The sequence below is a fragment of the Acromyrmex echinatior genome, chromosome 1 (genome assembly GCF_024713525.1).
Source record: "Acromyrmex echinatior isolate Ae372 chromosome 1, ASM2471352v2, whole genome shotgun sequence".
NCBI lineage: Eukaryota > Metazoa > Arthropoda > Insecta > Hymenoptera > Formicidae > Acromyrmex > Acromyrmex echinatior.
In genome coordinates, this window is record NC_141852.1 from 3043619 (window position 1) to 3067495 (window position 23877).

Consider the following 23877-nt stretch of genomic DNA (forward strand, 5'->3'; position numbering starts at 1 on the left):
TTTGAATATAAATGCTACAGGAAAAAGTTGCTTCTTTTGGCACATACAATCATGCTGTGTTCGCGAATTCTAAAATACCTTGTATATTTAATTAATAGCATTAATATATCATATAATTCCGCCGCATCTATATAAGTTTTCCAAATCCAATGGAATTTCGTTACACAACAATACTTCTTACAAAAGACTCGAAAAGATACAACTTAGTAATGTAAAGGCAATTATGCGATTGGAATTGAGGGACGCTTACTGCCATTTGCATTCAACTAGAAATAATATCTTTTTACTTTCCGACACAATTTTTCACAATTTACCATTCCTTGTAACTAGTCAATTTTTCAAATATTTAGATCAAATTAACAGTTTCCATTTTTCTAAACAAATGTTTAGAATAAATAAAAAAACAAATTGGCTACGACAGAAAAAATTAAAATTATCAAACTTAAAAATTAAACCAATCTCTTACGATGTTTCCAAAGACACTAATTATCCTCCTAGTATTCAACTCGTTGTTGATAGGTGCTCGTACAATAGCCAATCCAATTTCGAGAGAATTGATATTGCTCCCGATGGTTTTGATGGGGCTTCTCCTTTAGATTCTTTATGGGAAAAATGGTTTGTCAATTTGAGCGACATTGACGTTACCTTAGAGGTTCGTTACCTCTTGCAACTTGGCGAAAGATTCGGACTTCCTATTAACAAATACAATAAAGACAGTACCTTAATCGAATTTATTAAATATATAGAAAATAATATCACTGGTTGTCCCAATAACATTATTAATTTTGTCAGACATAATTCCCTTCCAATCCTTAATAGATTCCAAAATAATTTTCCTTCTCCTACATCCACCGACAAATTAATTTTGAACTGGTTGCGCACTACCAAGAGGTTTATCAATGACCATCCTAATATACTACTTACTAACGCCGATAAGGGTAACGTCATTGTTGCTCTGGACAAAGACGCTTACGTATCGAGGATGGAGGAGATTCTCTCGGACACGAGTACTTACGCCTTAGTTGATAAAGATCCTAGTAAGAAATTAACACGAGACTTACGCACTTTTTTAGTGAGATGGAGGGATCAATTTATTGACGAGCTAACATACCGTAGACTGCTTACATCTGATGGTGTTATACCTAGAGCTTACGGTCTAAGATACATAAGGAAGGTTATCCATTGAGAGTGATTGTTTCTTGTATAAACAGTCCATTATATAACTTTTCACTCTTTTTACACAATTTAATTAGTGACAGTAATTCCAAAAGCTCCTAGCTACATTAAAGACAGTTTCCATTTAGTTGAGCAGTTAAATGGTTTTGTGTTTGATCCTAATTATGTTTTGGCTTCGTTGGATGTAATATCCCTTTTTAGTAACATTCCTGTTGAGCTAGCATTAAATAGCATCGACAGGAGATGGGTTTATATCTCGGCGAAGACAAACATATCAAAAAATGAGTTCATTATTGCTGTCAGATTCATTTTAAACTCTACCTTTTTTACTTTTAACAATAGAACTTACAGACAGGTGTTCGGCACTCCGATGGGTTCACCGTTATCTCCAATAATCGCGGACATTGTAATGCAAGATCTAGAAGAAATAGCACTAAAAAAATTGTCAGCACAACCCTTGTTCTATTTTAGATATGTTGACGATATTTTGCTCGCGCTTCCATCTGACATCGTCAATGACACTTTGAACATTTTTAATTTCTTACATACGGGATTACAGTTTACCTTGGAGATTGGTACAGATGGCAGATTGAGTTTTCTCGATACAATACTGATTATAGATAACCAGAGAATTATATTTGACATTTACCATAAAAAGACATTTTCTGGAAGGTTCCTTAATTTCCATTCAAATCATCCTCTGTGCCATAAAAAAGGTACCATCATCAGTTTTATTGACAAAATTATCTTATTATCACATCCACGATTCCAACAAAAAAATTTGATAGATGCTATTCATATTTTCTTAAATAACTGTTATCCTCTTCCCTCTATTTTCTCTATAGAACGCAGATTAAAGTTTCATAAATATAACAAAGATACTACACACTATTCACGCAATAAAGACAAATATTTTACGATTCCTTATGTTAAATCTATTTCCGAAAGTTTCCTTCCAATCTCTAGTATGTTTCATTGTAAATTGGTCTTTTCTATTCCTAAACTTTAAAAAGCTTCATAAAGAGAGGAAAAGACTTAATTTCCTATCCAATTAGAATGTTGTCTATAAGATCTCATGTGATGATTGTGAGGCGAGTTATGTTGGTCAGACAAAGAGAAAATTGAGCACGAGACTACACGAACATATCTCTGACATCAAAAAGAATACAGGTTCTCCTACTGTCATAACTGATCATCGAATCAATTTTGATCATAATTTCAAATGGAATGATGTGAGAATTTTGGACTGCGAATCTTCTTACAATAAGAGATTGGTGTCTGAAATGATTCATATTAAAAGATAGAAACAAGGCCTTAATAGACAAAATGATAGCAAATTTTTACCCGATACTTATTCACAAATCATTCAATCTCTTTCTCCTTCTTGACTGCTTTCCCTTGTCTATCCTTCTCTTCTCTCCCTACTTTCTCTCCCTTCCACTTTATTCTTTCCTTCTTATTATTTTTTTCCCCCTTCCCTTTTTAGTTTTCCATTTCAACCTTCTTGTCTTTATATGTCGTACTTTATATCTTAGCTTCTTAGAGAGACGATCAATTTCGATTCCAATTGCATTGCCTAATCGATAATACATCTTTTCGACACACACATAAGGTATTTATTATAAATTTATTTGTTCTAAACTCATCATACATATACAATGTATGTCGGCAATTTACTCTTTTTTTCTTATGTGCTTGTCTTATAATATCAAAGATAATTTTTGCCTCTTTCTTTTAATTTTGACTTATTATTTACGACTTATTTTTGTACTTTTCTTTTTATTGTTTGCGACTCGATTTGTACTTTTCTTATTATTTTTATTTACTTCAATCGTTAATTTATTATTACAATTTATACTTGCTGACAGAAACATCTTCGTCCTTATACACACACACGGTTCGGAGGAGCACATTTTTGTCAATTATAATCGTTTGTTTGATTTCCTCTCAATTTGGAGCGAGTTTTATAGTTAATTTGCGTCCGAATGCGAATTTTACTTAATTTTTTATGTTTTTATCTACGTTATAACTCTATTATTAATTACCGTTGTTAATTTATTTGTCACACTAATTTATTTGTCACATTGAAAATGATCTAACTAGGATCGAAATGTTTGTTTTGTTCACCTTCTGATTGTTAAATTATATTTTACGTTTTTAATTTTATGACATAGTTTTATTTCAATTTTTTTAATTATTTATACAGTTTGTCAATTTATGTTTTAGGCTCGTAGCCCTTTTTCCTTTTTACTTATTAATATATCAATATTTTCTACAGCACTAATACTAATATTGATTAAAGATATAAAAAATGCAATCCGGCCAAGAAATGCCTCATATTGAATCTGAATACGGGTGAGCAGAAACCGGTCATATGATTTATGATGTACTGTTCTCATGAGCAAATAGATCCCTCCGTAAAATTTATCCACAAATACTTTTATACATATATACTCAGGGGCGTCGACTATAGTGTGATATGGAGGATAGGTTGATGTGGAGTATTCCACACTTGAAATTTTTCTATGTGTGGAATTCCATACTTGGAAATTCGAAGAATATATAAATTATTTTTTGGTGAAATAATTTATTATTTAATATTTTATTAAAAATTAATTGAACTATATGTGAACAATAGCATGTAAACAACTCGATCGGCGATTGCCTTTTTTATGACCGCCGAGCGTTATTTTACTAGTACTCAGATGTAGCACTTCAACGAGATGAAAGTGACATTAATCGCAATATTATTATTGCAATATATAAAACCAATTTTGACAGGACTAAATTAAAACTACATCGAACGATGTTTTTAATATAGTAGTGGCCAGGAAAATAGAGATCTGTAATTTAAAAGATGTCGTTAATTTTCTTAAAGAAGATGTAACCGTGAAAGAAATTGTGTTAGAATATACAAAAATGATAAAATTCCTGTTTACAATCCCGGCAACATCCTGTATGGCGGAAAGATCTTTTTCAGCTCTCAGAAGAATTAAAAATATCTATCTACGTTCTACGATGCTTTCAACTTTGTTGAATTGTACGGCTGTTCTGCATTCAGATATAAAAGATCGTGAATAAAAAAAAGAGAGAAGGCATAAGCAATCGCAAAACCTGGATTGATGACGAAGAAGGTGATGTGAAATATAGTATATCTATATATATATATATATATTCTGTTTATTCCATAATAAGTAGGATTATAATAAATATACAGGATATTCGGAAATTAGTGATAAGTCTTTCGCATAGAGGCAGAATGAACTAAACTGAGAAGAAAAGTTCTCTATCATTTTACAATTGTCACAATAGTTAACGAGTTATTAACTTATGAAAATAGCCTAATTCGCCAAGCCCATCGTCAAACGCAAGCGCGTGACAGAATAGTGAATTATGACGTAATTACAGTATTATAATAATTTCTTACTACATTATTGTTTATTATATTATTGTAGAATATACATATAATATGTTAATAATAAAAAATTTAAATATTAAAATAAAAATCATATAGGAAAGAAAATATTTTAATGATATTGCTGGAAGATATGCTCCCCGCATGCTTTTTGTATCGCAACACTCCTGGGGCACAGCGTCACGTGGGCCGCCGAGTCTCGAGTGGTAGTGAGGGTCGCCTCAGGAATCTGCCCGAAATGGGCAATTCCGAGCACTGCTTTACTTATAAACATTTTAAATCAGAAACAAAAATCTTTTATAAATAAAATTAATATTTCTTGTAATTAAAAAAGTAATTAAATATTATATGAAATGTATAAGAAAAAAGAACTAAATTAATAATGTATAATTATATGAAATAAATTTAAAAACTGTTTAACTAATGTCACAAATTTACCGTTGTATCTGTAGAAAGTTCGTTATTGATGGTAATAATGAGACAGAACTACTTTGCAGCAATTTAATTTTAATTCTATTATAACAATACATGATTGTTGTTGTTTGATATTATAGCGAACATAGACCGTGCAAGAGCGTTAAAAAAAATAATGTATTTATTTTTTAACAGTTTAGGGGTTTACCAACAATGCTGTTCTCTTATATCTTTAAAAAGAATTCATAATCATTCGTTTCATTCAGAATCATTCGTTTTTAACATTAAAGGTATACGAGTAACGAATTCTTCAAGATAACTTAGATTTTTTTAGCGAACGTTTGTATGGAAACATTGGAACATATTATTCGTGTTGGCATTTCATACTTATCTATACATTTAGAATTACATTTTTTTTTATTACGATTTGAAGATGCATCATATCTATAATATATTTAATGTGAAATTTGTTAATGTTAAAATATAGACTTAGCAAAGCCTTCGGATTAAGTGAAAGAAACTCAAATCGCATTGAGAGATGTCATGATATAACCGTTTTTGCATTGAATAATAAAAAATTACATTATGGCTTATTTATAAAGCATTAATTTAAAGAATCTTTAATATAACAATATTGTATAATAAGTATTGTAAGTCTTCATTTTTTGTCTACTTATATTCAATAAGCGTGACAATATTCAATAACAAAGGGATATGTGTGTCACTTCTGGAATCGATTTAAAATCTCTTTGAAATATCGTTAAACACAATGACATAAGAAAAACATGCTTTCTTAATGCATAATTTGATTGTTTGTACAAGGATTTATCGTTGGAAAAAATTTATCGTGAAGAAAGTGACGGTGTTGAGAAACAGAGACATTCTTTTACATTTTTACATGTCTCGTGCCATGGAATTCCTTGACAAAATCCGAAAAGGACTACGCTTCCTGGCTGAGTGTTTGTCACCATGGATTGCAATGGGAAGACAGGATGATTGGAGACAGGATGACGTAGCATGGTGAAATGCCTGATTACAATGGTTGTAATTGATGATTGAAAGAGAATGATGACAATAAGGCTCTATACGTTAAAGGATTTAAAAAACGCGAATGGCTGGCTGATACACTCAATAGCGATGACTTGAGATCCTGGATGCTGATTACGAAGATATAGATTTTTTACGTAATCTGGATATTATTAATACGATGTGGAAAACATATTAAGAATTGTGCGTTACAGAATATATTTAAAATATACAACTCGTGATCGCAATGTCAGTAAGAAATGTATCAAGTTTAAAAAATAAAGTATAAGATTTCTTCTTAAATATATTTTGATTTCTTTTCCCGAAATTCATTTTGAAAAGAGAATAGGAGGAGACAGACTTTATTATCGTTGGCGCTGATCCCTTAGATAAAAAAGATTCGATATCGTTAGAGTGCATTCTTGTGATGTGTGTCAATTTGGTATCCTTCGACCACGTCCAACTGTTCTTCAAAATATAATGTACTTGTATATAAAAAAATCCCCTCCATTTTAGGGTGTGTAAAAAAAATGTGGAAGGAAGCACTGTTTAAAAGAAGAGCTCCGGACAATATTATCGCATCAGTCATTCAGAGAGCTTCAAAAGAGTTCAGATAGCTATTGCTAATTATAAGTTCTCCGAGAAAATAAAATATCTCAAGCCATGAATTATTCCATTCCAATTCAACAGAATGAGACATGTATTGAACATGTATTCTATGAACTGAGTCATATACGCACACTGTTAGTAAGAAATTCGAATATTTTGTGTCATTTTTTAGACAAAATTATATTATTAATAAAAGCGATGCTGTAAACACTTTGTACAAAATTTGTGATAAAAATTCTATTATAGAATGTGAACTAATAATTCATGGTTTAGATTATATTGTACTGCATTACATGATAAATAAATGTATGTGTTAAAAAATATATTCTTTGAAAAAATTATTTTATCTCTAGTATCTTCGCTATCTCTATTTCTTCTTCGTATCTTCATAATAGTATTGAATTAATCAATAAAAAAGCGCGCTTGACCATTCGTATTACATTGATAAAGAAAAAATTATCACAATTAGTGTTACTAGATTATTTTATTAAAAATTCATAAAAATATTATCGTAATTAGTTTCTAAGTCGGATTAACAATTGTAAATACTATATCTATTTAATTAAATCATATGCAATAAGAAAAGACAATGTGGGAGAGAGCGCAACGGGAAGAAACTTGGGCATCTGTCAACATAATCCTATAGAAACATTAGTCGATTTGTGTCTGCATCATAAAGTTATTCTTGATTGAAAATGTTGTCAGTTTACGAGCCAAATTCTCGTCATTTGCGGGAGGTTTTAATTTTCTGTTTCAATATGAAGAAATCTGCTAAGACTCATCGAATGCTCTCAAATACTTATGGTGAGGCCGCTATTAGTGAAAGAACGTGTCATGAGTGGTTTCAACGCTTCAAAAACGGTGATTTTGACGTCGAAAACCGGCATAGCGGTGGAAGAGAGAAGGTTTTCGAAGATGCAGAATTGGAGGCATTACTTGAGACTCGTATCAAAATCAAGAAGAATTGGCATGATCATTGAGAGTGACTCAACAAGCCATTTCAAAACGCCTCAAGTCATGGGAATGATTCAGAAGCAAGGAAATTGGGTGCCGTACGAGTTGAAGCCGAGAGATGTTGAACGGCGTTTGTTTGCTTGTGAACAGCTGCTTGAAAGGCAAAGACGGAAAGGACTTCTGCATCGCATTGTGACTGGGGACGAAAAATGAGTTCATTACGATAACTCCAAGCGCACAAAATCATGGGGAGTTCCCAGCCATGCTTCCACGTCAACGGTCAAATCGAATATTCACAGCTTCCAGGTCATGTATTATGAGCTGTTAAAACCGACTGAAACAATCACAGGCGATCAGTATCGAACACAATTGATGCGTTTGAGCCGAGCATTGAAAGACAAACGGCCACAATACAACGAGAGATACGATAAATGATTTTGCAGCATGACAATGCTCGACCCCATGTTGCTAAAGTGGTCAAGACATACTTGGAAATGTTGAAATGGAAAGTTCTACCCCACCCACCGTATTCTCCAGACGTTGCTCCCTCTGACTATCACTTGTTTCGATTAATGGCACACAGCCTGGCTGACCAGCACTTCCGATCTTATGAAAAAATAAAAAATTGGATCGATTCGTGGATCGCCTCAAAAGATGATCAGTTTTTTCGACGCGGGATTCGTACGCTGTCCGAAAGATGGGAGAAAGTAGTGGCCAGCGATGGACAATACTTTGAATCATAAATGTATAACCAGTTTTTTACAATAAAGCCTCGAATTTCGAAAAAAAAACGACGGAAGCAAAGTTATATATCTAACATATATATATATATATATATATATATATATATATATATATATATATTAGGTGTACAACTATGCTCTATATATATATATATATATATATATATAATATATATATATATATATATAGCTTATATATATATATATATATAGGGTGGCATGAATATACCCCACTCGTCCTGAGCAGGTAGAGTGGACTAAATTGAGTAGAAAAGTCCTGTACCATTTTGCAATGCTCGCAATAATTAATGAGATATTAACGTTTAAAGATAGCCGAATACGCGCGTCCTACACTGTGCGACAAATATGTTCCCGGACACGAACCACATCTCAGCAACCAGTGGCGACATCTGTGCGTTCAAACATGCATTTTAAAGGTTGAACATTTTGTTATCATCTGTCAAAGTTTCATTCATTTTGGTTGACATATAACGAAGATACGACAGTTCATGTTAAACAAGATTTTGGTCGAGGTAGAAATTTTAATATGGAACAAAGAGCAGTGATTAAATTTAACGCAAAACTTGGTAAAAGTGCATCAGAAACATTCCGATCGATGCAACAAATTTACGGCAGTCAATGTCTCAATCTAGGTCGTACAGCTGTTTTTGAGTGGCATAAGCGTTTTTTGGAAGGCAGAGAGACCCTTGAAGATGACAAAAAATCAGGACGGCCAATTTTGGTTCGAACACCCGAAATGATCGAAAAAGTACGTGATTTTGTTGCAAATGATCGCAATGCATCACTAAAAATGATGGAGGAGGCTTTAAATATCAGTAGAGAAACGATTCGAACCATATTACATGAAGATTTGGGTAAAACGAAGGTTTGTGCGAAGTTTGTTCCACACACATTAAGAAGCGATCAAAAATCAGCGAGAATCAATTATTCCAGAGACATCGTTGCAGCCGCAGAAAATAATCCAAACTTCCTAAAATCAATTGTTACAGGTGATGAAACATGGTGCTTTCAATATGATCCAGAAATTAAGCGTCAAAATACGGAATGGAAGTAAAAAAATTCACCACAAGCAAAAAAAGTACGAAAAGTTCCATCAAAAATCAAGACAATGCTCATCATTCTTTGATAGCAAAGGTATTATCCACAAAGAGTTTGTTCCAACTGGCCAAACAATTACTGGTGCATATTATCTCGAAGTTTTAAAGCGATTGATGGGCAGAATTCATCGTATTCGCCCCGAATATCGTGATCCAGAAAATTGGTCTTTGTTGCATGATAATGCACCGAGTCACACTTCATTGATTATCCGTCAATGTTTGGCTCGAAATCGTGTCTCTGTGTTAAACCATCCACCGTATTCACCTGATTTGGCCCCCTGCGACTTCTCATTATTCCCAAAATTGAAATTGAAATTGAAAGGACGCTTTTTTGATGACATTCCGACCATCCAATCAGCTTCTACATAGGCACTAGAGGCAATTCCGCAAACTGAGCTAGAACATGCATTTGAATCACTATTGAATCGCTGTAACAAGTGTATTGAAGCCAGAGGAGAATATTTTGAATAATAAAACCAAAAAATATGCATATTGTTGTTTCAATTGATTTTCAGGCTCTGTCCGGGAACATATTTGTCGCACTGTGTATTATTGCCGAACGTACGGCCCGAATGCGCAGGCTGCGAGGAGCGGGGCTTACCGTTGCGAGCCTCTAAGCTCGAATGGCGCCTGCTAAGCCATCTCCACTCCTCGCGGCCCACGTGCCGTGCGCTTTGTGGTTATACGAAAAATTGCTTTGTAGAGTATCTTCTTGAGGTTGTATATAAATGGAAAATTCTCTGACGCATGGAACCGTTAAATGACAGAATATTTTTTTTAAATATTATATGTTGTTATATGAATTATCACTGAAGATTTTCATCGAATGTATATTTTTCGTAGTTATTCATATATGTCTGATAATATATTATTTTATTGTAGATAAATTTTATACCAATTTTATATAAAATATTGGATAAAAAGAAATATACAAGGTGTCTCTCTTACCACTCGCAGGAAAATAGATGGGATCAAGAAAGAACATGAAAATCCCATACCGTTTAGTAATATTCGTACTAATAATCGATATACAATATTAATTTTTGTAATTGTACTAATGAGAGAGTATAGAGAAACGCTCTGGTTGTTCGAGATAAAGCCCAGTTTATCAAGTATTGGCTGCCGGTTGGAGAGACAAGAGGGAAAGCGCCATTGCTCGACACCCGGCATCGCTGCTCACACGTCTCGCCGTTTCTCTTGGCATGTCATTAGTACGAGGTCAATAAGTTTTTAGAAAAACATAGTAAAACACATTTTTTTTATCGATTCATTTCTATTTCTCAACATAGTCTTCTTTCAGCTTGATACACTTGATCCAACGATTCTCCAACTTTTTCAACCCGTTCGAATAATATGATTTGTCCAACCCTTCAAAATAAGTCTCTGTTTCGGCGATGAGCTGCTCTCTGGTGGTGAATCTCTTTCCTCCGATTATTACTATTTCTTCAGGTTTGGAAACAGGAAATAGTTGCAGGGAGCTAAACCTGGCGAATATGCTAAATATATATGGGGAAGCGGAATTCGTAGCGGAATTCGTTGAATTTGGCCATTGGTGCCACACATGTGAACCCATGTTGTCATGGAAGAGCACTTTCTTCTTTGCCAAATGGAGGTTTTTTCTTTAAAATGTTGTTGAAACGGTTCAATAAGGCTGCGTAGTAATCGCCATTGACGGAAGGTAATCGGTATGAATTATACCGCATCCCAAAAAACTGTGGCCATCACCTTTCCGGCTGACTTCACGATCTTCGTTTTCTTCGGAGCTAGTTTACTCGGTGAAGTCCATTGTTTTGATTGTTCCTTCGTCTCGGGTGTGAAGTAATGGATCCATGTTTCATCCATAATAATGAATCGACACAGAAATTCATCTTGATTACGTTGAAACATCTCCAAACGTTGTTTTGAAATCGTCACACGGTCGCGCTTATGGTTCACAGTGAGTAAACGCGACACCCGATAGCTTTTTCATACTCAATTGTTCGTACAAAATTGAAATCACTGTGTCATGTGATATGCCTATGGCCTCAACAAGCTCGCGCACTTTCACTCATCGATCAGTCAAAATAATATCATGGACTTTATCGATGATTTCTGGCATAGCAGCCTCAATTGGACGTCCCGAACGAGGTGCATCACATGTGGATATACGATCACGTTTAAATTCATTCACCCAATTGTATACAGTCGCGAACGCTGGTGCAGATGAACATTGGTGATGTGAACATTATCCAACTCAGCTTTGATTTCTTTCGGCGTTAAACCTTTCATGTGTAGATGTTTGATCACTGCATTCGTTTTTTTCCATTTTGCAAAAAAATACAAACGTTGTTACTCGCTTTAATCGTCTTTAGAAATGAAATTCGATGAATTCCGCTCAAAATTTGACAGTAATCAGCTGAAAGATGCTGCTTGTCAAAAAGTAATGTGACATGACACTGCAAGTGCCCTCTGACAGATTTTCTAAGAACATATTGATTTGCCTTCGTATAATTACAAAAATTAATATTTCAATTATTATTGCGAATATCGCTAAATGATATAGTACTTTTGTGTTCCTTTCTATCTATTTGTGATTCTATCTTTTTATGAGCGATGGGAGAAGTCTCGTGGGACATCCTGTATATTATTCTTTAAAATTCTCATAATTAAGGTAATCTATCCGATCCGTTGAGCGTTGTGACCTTGTTCTTCTCTATATGATCACGTATAGGGTGGGCCATCTATTGGTACGTTTTTTAATTTCGTCGTATGGCAACACCGAACGAGCTACAGACCCGAAATTTTGACAGTTTATTAGTCATACCGTCCGCGGCACGAAACAACATGTTTTCTCTTGAAGAGCGTTTTGAAATTTTAAAAACTTATTTTCAAAGTCAGTGCTGTGTCGCCGAAACTGTACGAATTTTGAAAAGAAATATGGAGCACCGAAGGAGCTATACGCAAATTGGTGAGGAAAGTTCGTGAGAAAGGGATGTTAGTGGATGACAGAAGTGGTCCCAGAGCTCGGACAGTGCGCACACCCGAGAATATTGAGGCTGTGGCCCAAAGTGTGAGACAATTCTAGCTTTGAAAAACAATAGTCCAAAATGTCATTAATAATTGGGGTGACCGAATGGCATACTGTAAGGCCAGTAGAGGGAGCCACATGAACGAAATCGTTTTTCATTCTTGACGCGGATACTTTTAGCTTCACAACAAAAAAAAAATTAATAAAAAATATCAATGTATGCTCATTTGATCGCATTTTTAAAAACGTACCAATAGATGGCCCACCCTGTAGTTGCGAATAGTCACTTTTCAGTTTCAAAACTATTCACCAATAGTCATAGTTACTATCTAATTACTACTCAGCTACGTAGACGTGAATAGTTACTTTTCAGAACTATTTGTCAATAGTCGTTAGTTATTATTCAATTACCATTAACGTACGTAGTTGCTAATAGTTACTAATTAAATAATTATATAAAAAAATTGAGTAATTACAGAAATCTGAATAGTTTTAAATAATTTCTTTTTATACAGGATATATGTATAAATATTTTAGCGATGAGCATATTTGAATCGTTATCAACCCATATAATACATTCTATTCTTCGAAGAATCCTAAGAATGTCCTTAAGACATGTTCTGAAATATCTTCAGGACGTTCCTGGGAATTTTGTGTTGCAACGGAAACTCTTATAATATCTTTATATTCTTATAATATCTTTCTTTTTATAATATCTTTCTTCTCGGTATTCTTATAATATCTTTCTTTATTTTCTTTTTTTCATTTTTTTTACATACGTGCTTCTTCGTATTAACGATGATGAGCAGAGCATATAATCGGCCGTATCTGTATTATTCATAATTTAATGATGATGTAATATGTTGATAATGTTTGTAAAATATTCTGAAAATGTAGATATTTGTTTAAAAAAAACATGTAGTTACGTTTGAAAAGGATAATGGTTAAATTTAACCAGAGTTGGGTAGTAACCAGTTAAAATATTAAAAGTTAAAAAAAAAATTAAAAAGTTAATAATTTTTAAGGAGATGCTGGAAGGCTGAAGTTAATCAAGGTCGATATTACAGGTTTTCATTTCCAATGTATAAGATGCTTACGCCCTCTCAGTTAATATGATCATATAGGAAATTCGATCGATTAATTATTGATATTTTTGTTCCGTTTCCTACATTACTATCTTAGCAGGGACGTGTATTAGGGTCGGTTCCACAGATGTAAGATTTATTTTGGAAAATTTTCCAATTTCAATAGAATTGAGAAAAAAATAAACCGTAATTGAAGTTAATCTTATATTTATAGAATCGGGCCTTAGAAATACAGTTGTATTGTGTACACATGCAATGTAGGTCGTGTTCCAATATATACCAGTATTAAAAGTCTGTAATATATATAAAATACAGATTTTTAATTAATAGTTATATCGATACGAAGCCATAGTAGCACTTTTTTCTTACATCCATTTTAGATTATGATAATATTAGGTGTTGGAATTAATTCGTAGCGTTTTACAAGAGATGGCACAAGCAGTACACTATTTCGTTGTTACCTATAGTTCTGTATACATTGTAAACATCTATCATAGGACGTCATTTGCCGTACATAACCTTTCTTGAAATCATAAATAACAATACTGTATAATTCATTGAATATGTCAAAATTTGTGCCAGATAAAGTGTTTTTGCGGGGAGTTTTGCTTCATTACTTTAATATGAACAAAAGTGCAGCTGAAGCTCATCGTATTTTAGTGGATGTGTATAGTGAACATGCTCTGGCTGAGCAAACGTGTAGGAAGTGGTTTGCACGTTTTAAAGCTGGTGATTTCGACTTGGATGACAAGGAGCGACCTGGTCAGCCGAAAAAATTTGAAGATAACGATTTGCAGGCACTGCTCAATGAAAACTCATGTCAAACACTTAAAGAATTATCTACGTCATTGGAAGTTGACTTCTCAACAATAGGAAAACGTCTTAAAAGTTTGGGCATGATCCAGAAGGAAGGACATTGGGTCCCATATGAATTGAAACCAAGGGATATTGAGAGACGTTTTCTCACGTGCGAACTGCTGCTTCAACGGCAGAAAAGAAAAGGTTTTTTGCATCGGATTGTTACCGGTGACGAAAAGTGGATCCATTATGACAATCCAAAGCGCAGAAAGTCATGGGTTAAGCCCGGCGAACCATCAACATCAGTGGCAAAGCCCAATATCCATGGCTCAAAGCTCCTGCTCTGTATTTGGTGGGATCAGAAGGGTGTCATATACTACGAACTGCTAAAACCGCATGAAACCGTTACTGGAGATCTCTACCGACGGCAACTGATGCGCTTGAGCCGTGCATTGAAGCAAAAACGGTCGGAATACTTCGAAAGACACGATAAAGTCATCTTGCTGCACGACAATGCTCGCCCACACGTTGCAAAACCAGTAAAAACATACCTGGAAACACTTAAATGGGAAGTGCTACCGCACCCGCCGTATTCTCCTGATATTGCACCTAGCGACTACCACTTGTTTCGATCATTAGCTCATAGCTTGTGCGAGCAGAAGTTCACATCTTACGAAGATTGTACAAAATGGTTCGATTCCTGGATTTCATCTAAAGATGAACAGTTCTTCCGACGCGGTATTCATTCACTGCCCGAAAGATGGTCAAAAGTAGTAGAAAGTGATGGGAAGTACTTTCATTAATGTATTTTTTAATGCTCATGTGAAATAAATAACATTCTTTCATTAAAAAAACGCTACGAATTAATTCCAACACCTAATATATTATCAATAAATGAATACGACATTGCACATACATAATGTAACTCTTTTTGCTCTGTCTAATAAAAAGAGATAGATACTTATAGTACTTACATTACTAACATGTCGACTTATATATCTAATATAGAAAATTGTATGTATATTATACTTTAATTCTAACATTGTTATAACATATAACAAAACATTAGTAGTGAATATAAATTATAATTATATTTTATATGTATTATAATGTACATATACACAATAATGTATCCAAAATATAATTTTAATATTGCATATACCATTAATTCACTAACATGTTTATATGTCTTCACTAATATGTCAATAATAGAATAATATTTTTTGTGTCATTGTGTGTGTACACATACATTATAATAAAATGTAATTGTAATTCGTATTCATGAATGTCTTTTTATATATAACGTTAGAATTTTATATATTATTATACACATTATATATTATAATATAAAATTTTAATATTGCATAAAAATGGACATAGAGAATATCTGCATGAATATCCATATATATGAAACACGTCCATATATTGACAATAATACATGTTATGATTGACTGTATCTTGACTAAACCCTAAAATGATATTGATCAGGAAAAAGTGATACTACAACTGTGTACCAATATTGACTGCGAGTACTAAAAATACGTAACTATAGATATTTTCAGTATTGACAGTGTACATTGACACATGGCCCTAATAGCATTTTTCCTATCGTACAATGTCATTTTAGGTCAGGATGTGATATGTATTAGCTATACATAGATATATTATACATATAATATACGTAGCTATATCATTTTTTGCTACGTTTAATAAAAAGATGTAGAAGTTAATCATGTTAAAATATTAGTGATATGTGTACTTAAATATAATACACATAGAGACGATATTATACAATATTACATATATGTATACTATAGTGTGTGAGTACATACGTTGCAGATAGAAGTTATCAATGCTAAGCTATTTATGCATTCCCTATGTTTAAAAATGGAATATTGTATATATATATATATATATATATATATATATAACGTATATATGTACATATAAAATGAGGATTTATCAGAGGATTCGCAATTTAATTATTTTTTTTTAAATGTTATGTCTGATCATCTGCGTTTGACTCTCGTTAGCTTTGATTTATGTTAGTTGTATGTATATTCTGATATTGAAAATATAAAAGCATATATCACTAATATCTGTATATTTGATCATAAAAAAACATCTCTTTTTATTAAACGTAGAAAAAAAGAGGACATCTTTACACCTTTTTGTTACACGTAACAAAAAGAGATGAAGTAGCTACATACGTATATGAATATGAATTAGAAATATATTTTATGTTTTGTAATGTGTGTCATAATGCACATAAAATATAATTCTAATATTCACTCACTGTGTCTATATTATATCTGCAAAGTAAAAGCTATCTGAAAAGCTAAGTATGAGTAACTTCTATCTCTCTTTATTATAGGTCTTCTACAATAAGCCATTAGTTACAAATCAGAAGTCAGAAGCTAAAAATCAATCACAGTCAATTTTTAGCGTCTGACTTCTTATTTATGGCTTATTTATGGCTTATAATTGTAAAAGGCCCATTAACATAATAAAAAGAGATGGAATAGCTACATATGTATGTGCAATGTATTTACGTACTGAAAATACATGTTACATCCTAAGTTAAAAATGGCATTGGGAATGAAGGAAAAAGTGCTATTACATTACATGTGTATACATGTATTTCAAATACATAGTTGCATCCGAAGATATATCTAAGTCACAGTCAGAGTGTTCATTTAGTAAAAATATACTTATTGTAACTTGCTGTTAGTCAACGTACACATTGACCTATAAGTGTATACATTTGCTAAAACTTTGAATATGATATACTTATATATTTCATAAACGTACAGCATCGTACGAAAATTATGTATGTGACTATTAACTGTGTAATGTATATTTTATATATATTAGGTGTTGGAATTAATTCGTAGCGTTTTACAAGTGATGGGAAGTACTTTCATTAATGTATTTTTTAATGCTCATGTGAAATAAATAACATTCTTTCATTAAAAAACGCTACGAATTAATTCCAACACCTAATATGTATATTTTATATATATGTATATATATATATATATATATATATATATATATATGTATATACCTATATACTACATGGGCTGAAAAGTCCCGGGATTTTTCAATAGGTGGCGTTATTACAAAATGAACATGATTCATTTCGAGAGGTTCATCTGTCACTAGTTTATATATGAAGTTTCATGACATTTGGTTCATTCGTTCACAAGCTACAGTTTAAGTGGCGTTACTTTCGCCTTCGTAAAAAAAATGGAAAAACAGGAATATCGCATCTTGATCAAACATTGTTTTTTGATGGGAAAAACTTCTGAATAATCATTGAAATGGTTGCAGAAATGTTATCCTACATCTACTCCTTCGAGAACAACAGTTTATCGGTGGTTTAGTGAATTTAAAATGAGTCGTACAAGCACCTCGCTCTGGAAGGCCAAAAGAGGCTACGAATGCGGAAATCGCAAAGCAAGTGCATCGAATCGTTTTGAGTGATTGTAAAGTGAAGTTGCGCGAGTTAACTGAATCCGTGGGCATCTCAAAAGGACGGGCGGGATACATTTTGCACGATGTTTTGGAGATGAAAAAGCTATCGGCACGATGGGTGCCGCGTTTGCTGACCATCGACCAAAAACAGCAGCGCGTTGTTGATTTAACGGCCAGTTTGGCATTGTTGCAGCGTAATCGAGCGGACTTTTTTCGACGTTTTGTGACGATGGATGAAACGTGGATCCATTACCATACGCCTGAGTCCAATAGGCAGTTTGCAGAGTGGCTGAAAAGCCACGAAAGCCGACCAAAGCGGCCAAAAGACCAACGCTCGGCCGGGAAGGTTATGGCCTCCGTTTTTTGGGATGCGCATGGCATAATCTTCATCGATTACCTGCAGAAGGGAAGAACAATTACGGGAGAGTATTATGCAGCGTTATTGGACAAACTGAACGACGAAATAAAGAAAAAACGGCCCCATATGGCGAAGAAAAAAGTTCTGTATCATCACGATAACGCACGTCACACACGTCCTTGAAAGCGATGGTCAAATTGAACCAATTACGATTCGAATTGGTTGCTCATCCACCATATTCTCCAGATTTGGTCCCCAGCGACTATTATCTGTTCCCAAACCTCAAGCGGTGGCTCCAGAGGAAGAGATTCACATCGAATGAGGAAGTCATCGCAGAAACCGAAGCGTATTTCGAAGGCTTGGACATTTCGTACTACAGAAAAGGCATCAAAATGTTGGAAAATCGCTATACCAAGTGTATCGCCCTCGAAGGCAACTATGTTGAGGAATAAATATATAATAACTTTGCCCAAAAAGCGCTTGTTTTCATTAAAAATCCCGACTTTTCAATCCATGTAGTATATATAACAGATATATTAAATAGAGTGTCCAAAAAGACTCCGGATTTAAGAGCTGAACATAAAGGTGATTATAACTAATCGTAAAGGAATATGAATTGTACTTGTATCGGCATACATAGTATGCCAAAATATAATGTGTTGACCTATGACTATGATTCACGTTCTACGATTCAATTACGGCCACCCTTGTGCTATAAAGCCATTACATAACGTTTTTAGAAAAAACGCTTCAGACAAAAGTTGTAAGGTTTCAAAGAAGCTGTTTACTGATATTCAGTTTTTTTTCCTTCATTAGTTTGTTTGTTTCGATCATGTCAAACAATCAGCTTTTGATTCTATCATGACAATGCATCTATTCACATTTCTTTAATTGCAGACACAAAATTCTACAAATTGATTCCGTACTTGTATTTCATCAAATTTGAATCGAAATGCCTCTGCCAGTAAATTAAAAATAGCCCACGATGAACGCCTCTGACATTTGTCTATAACTAGTCAAAACACGATTTACGGCTATAACATTTTGTTATAACTAGCCAGCTCACAATTAACGCCTCTGGCAGTAAATTAAAAATAGTCAGCCCACGATAAATGCCTCTGATATTGGATCATAATTAGGCAAAACGCAATTTATTGTTATAACATTTAACCATATCACTTGTATGATAAATAAAAGTGATATTTTCAAGAATGACATAAAGATGCTAATCTTTCCATTCTGGCTTTATAGGATACTTTCCAACAAGAAATACATATCACAATAACCAATTTTGGCCTTATAGAGTGCCTTCCAACAAGAGACAGTGTGACACAATGCATCATTATAATCTTGTTCGCCAATACAAGGATGAGATAATTACTATATTGTACTGAGTGAGTCACTTGTAGAAAGCACCCATAACCTTCTCTTACCAAAGGCAGACAATTTTCTGCTATTATATTTTTTCTATTTTGTGGACACAAAACACTGTAATATATATGTACACACACATGCACGCGCGCGCGCGCGCACACATACACACATACACACACACACACACCACACATGGTTGTGTGTAGAATACTACTACACTATACTGAATTGATAGTACTGTTGCGCGGCAACGATACTGTGAACGCGGGTCATACTGGTTACAGCTGATTGACTCGTATAACGCCGTTGTTTTCTACACATACAGCGTCACGCAAAATGATATATGTATGCATATATATATATACACATATACATACAAAAAAATTTTAACTTTTCACTTTGAGAAAAAAGATACATAATCGATATTATGGTTACATTATCTTCTCCTTAGCGACTAATTAAAAAAAGACGTTCACCGTGTTGTAAAATCTCTATAAGCCACGTAATTGTAAAAACTCTCTATCTTATCTTTGAAGTTCTATTATTGATACGTCATTTAAGTGCATTCTCCAGATTTATTCCACAAAAAAAAATACAAATAGATGACCAGATATATGATGCGGTAAAGTAAAATTCTATATTACATTCTGTAGCACAAAAACGTGATCAGTAACTCTTTGAAACTAAATGTATCATAAAAATAATAAAAAGTAATATTTTGGAAGTACATTAAATTCAGTAAAATGCATTTAATTATTAATATGATGTTCAATCAATTATTAAGAAAATACAATATTATGTAGGAAGGAAAATATTTTCATGACAATTTGCTGGAAGAATATGGTCGCAGCATGTTTCTTATACTGTGACGCTCTTGAGACATCCGCGCGTGAGCGGTTCGGCCGTCAAGAGTCGAGCGGTTGTGAAGGAAAAATAGGCAGCATTTCAGAAATCGGCCCGAAATGCGCAACTAATTTCGAGCATATTGAAGTACACGTATATAATTTCTGTAATTTTATAAAAAGTATATTTGGAGTAATATGTTTATTAATAACGTTATTTATTTAAAAAAAATTATAAAAAAAGGAAAAAGCAGGACCGAACATAAAATTTTCAATATTCTGATCTTGCACTCAACGCTTGAGACCACGCTGAGTTCTTGTGGATCATCTCGACGAACGCGGACATACAGCGCACGGAAAGTCGTAAACTATTGTTATATCTCATCAATGTTTATGTTTTGAAATCATTTTTACAATTATATATTAATGAGAAAGATATATGATTAATATAATTTAATAAAAAGAAAATGAAAGAATTTCAATTTACAAACACGGTTGCCAGTTCTCCGTTTTTTTTTGTCAGACTTCGGTTGCTTGGATTAATATTTAATACTCCAGCAGACGAAAATTGGAGATTTTCACATCTGCTGGAGTATAGAATATTAGTCCAAGAAACCGAAATCTGTAAAAAAAAAAAAAAAAAACGGAGAACTGGCAACCGTGTTTGTGATTTAAAATTCTTTCAATTTCTGTTGTTTCGATAGAGCGAGAAAAAACAAAAACAGATAGAAGCTCCGATTGTAATCCGGAAATCTCCGCGCGGACACGTCGAACTATGCTCGTCTAGCAAAACAATGAATCTGGCTCTGTCCTTCTCTCTGTGGTCGTTTGTTTCTAGCGACCGAAAATATTTTCTCGGCGATCTCGGCCGCTTGGCGTGTATCATAAGAGTGAAGAGGCATTCTAGATAATACATAATTTTTATTAAATTATATTAATCCTTTGCCCTACGATTTAAGTTACGATGGCGCGTGTCATAATTAACAGTCTGAAACGTGTTGTTTATGTTTGGCCCGATTTCTTTATCACGAGTCTCATACGATATTTTGATCTAAAAAATAATTTTTTTCAAAATTAACTTTTTTTTAAACTTAAGTTAATACAATATTGATTTAACTTACGTTAAGTTAATTTTTTATTCCTTCAACTTTTAACTTAACTTTATCAATTTTGTAAAGCCATTAACTTTAACTTTATTTAAAAAAAACATTAATTTACTTAACCCTGAATTTAACTTTATACGCGATCATATTTTATTTTACAATTGTTTTGCAAAATGTCTCAAATTTTTGTTTTGTCGCATTTGAAGTGAATTCGAGTATTCTTTTATGCGCAGGTCCACCGCCGGTTCATCAACTAATAAGGAACGATAAGACTGAGAAGCCGCCGACTGTAACGGTTTCGAGTGCACCGACATTTTCATCGGTTCTCAGGCCGGAAGACGGACACCGTGGAATAGAATCTCCGCATTCGCAAACCGGTATGTATTTGCCAGTTTTTGTCGGTTTTCGGACTTACAAATTATCCCTCTCTCTCTCGACAACGTTGCGAATCACTCGAATTTAGCTGTTTATGAAGATTCTATTCCACGTATGAGAAGAAAGGGATGGAGACGTCAGAAAATATTCTAATATTGCGAAAATTGAATAATTGATTACTGTAATTGCTGTAGGGTTGGGCGATATGCTTTTGCCAACATATTAACCACATTTCAAATCATTAGAAATGTGGAAATAAACGTTTAATAATTCTAGTAATTTGTATTTAATGAAAATTTTTTAATTTGGTGAAGCAAGTTTATCAAGTTACGGAAATAGATCGTATGAACAGATTTCATATGTATTTAACAAGACTTAATAAGTAAATATTTTGAAATAAGACTTTATTTTTAAAAATAAAGACTTTATTTTTAAAAATATTTGTAAGCCTGCTTTATTGAATTAAGGCAATTTTATTGTCGAAAAGAAGATATAGATTTCAATTGCTTCATGTGTTCTTTCGCATATAATAATTTCTAAGATATAATTAACTTTAAAATTGCAATTAATAATAAATAAGATCCTTATCTCATTTTTAAGCAGCTACAGCTTATGAGAATTGCTTAAATCTAGGAATACTCGATTCAAATATTAAATGAAATATTAAAAGGAAAAGAGTTACTGTTGTTTATTAGTAATAGAATCAACATTATAATAATAAGTAACGCGCATACGAATATCGTATTAGTAAATATTTCAACAGAAATATTTCTCGATAAATACTGAAGATTTTTAGAATTTTATTAGGTGTTGGAATTAATTCGTAGCGTTTTACAAGTGATGGGAAGTACTTTCATTAATGTATTTTTTAATGCTCATGTGAAATAAATAACATTCTTTCATTAAAAAACGCTACGAATTAATTCCAACACCTAATATATAATTATAACAATCGTGGTTTATAAATCAAAAATTAACAAACTAAAGATCATAAAACCACAGCACAAGATATTCTTTGTGATATTTAATATATAATTTATAATAAATAATTTAGACGTTTCGGCTAATCATGGCAATCTGGCCATCTTCAGTAAAATTACAAATATTCATAAAACACAGAATTTACATAAATTTAACATTAAATTCAGGTCATAAATATAAATATACATCAACGCATTCTTTCCTCTTGTAAGAGTAATTATGTATTATTATTTGTCATACAATGTCACGACGAATTTCCATCTGCGTGAAGAAAGTGCTTAAGATTAATCATTTTATCTATAAAACAGAATCTGGCAATTCTTGTTCTACATAATTTGCAATATGATAATTGGCGCTGCAACCACGTTTTACGATGTACTCTTACAAGAGGAAAGAATGCGTTAATGTGTATTTATATTTATGACCGCTGAATTTAATGTTAAATTTATATAAATTCTGTGCTTTATGAATATTTGTAATTTTACTGAAGATGGCCAGATTGTAGCCGAAACGTCTAAATTATTTATAAACGTAATTATATATTAAATATCACAAAGAACATCTTGTGCTGTGATTTTACGCTCTTCTTTTTGTTAATCTTAGAATTCTAATTATGATTTGAAACGAATCATCAAAATGCGCTATTAACGATGTTTGCAACGTCGAATCATGATCTCTTTTCTATCGAGGTACGTTTATGTTATTAGATACAATATAATTTAAAAATTTTTTCATTATTGCTCTCTTTATATACTTTCCCTCTCTCCCCCCCCTTTACCGCTCTCTCCTCTTCCCACCCTTTCTCCCGTCCTCTCTCTCTCTCTCTCTCTCTCTCTCTCTCTCCCTCCCTCTTTTTCCCTTCTGCGTGCGTTCACAAATCTAAAGCGCATGTTTGATGATTAATAATTTTTAACTATTTAACTTTAATATGTATCTAACACAACTCTAACTCTCGCGTCGATCATTCTTTTAAAGCAATTAGTGCACTTATCGACATATACAGAGAATAGAAACGAAATCAT

At 33.2% G+C, this 23877-nt stretch overlaps 2 protein-coding genes across 10 annotated transcripts in view; both read left to right on the forward strand.

Moving 5' to 3' along the window:
- NfI (Nuclear factor I) overlaps nucleotides 1–23877 on the forward strand; it is a 380015-nt gene that overhangs the window by 103077 nt on the left and 253061 nt on the right. For all 9 annotated transcript variants that reach the window (XM_087410461.1, XM_087410479.1, XM_087410439.1 and 6 more), the window contains one exon: nucleotides 21733–21876. In XM_087410461.1, coding sequence (XP_087266587.1) covers nucleotides 21733–21876 — 144 coding nt within the window. The remainder of the gene's footprint in view (nucleotides 1–21732; nucleotides 21877–23877) is intronic.
- On the forward strand, nucleotides 8622–11778 carry LOC147910833 (protein GVQW3-like). Its single transcript, XM_087410581.1, has 2 exons — nucleotides 8622–9223; nucleotides 9292–11778. Exons 1-2 carry the CDS (start codon nucleotides 8885–8887, stop codon nucleotides 9316–9318), a joined length of 366 nt encoding a protein of 121 aa, XP_087266707.1. The 5' UTR covers nucleotides 8622–8884; the 3' UTR covers nucleotides 9319–11778.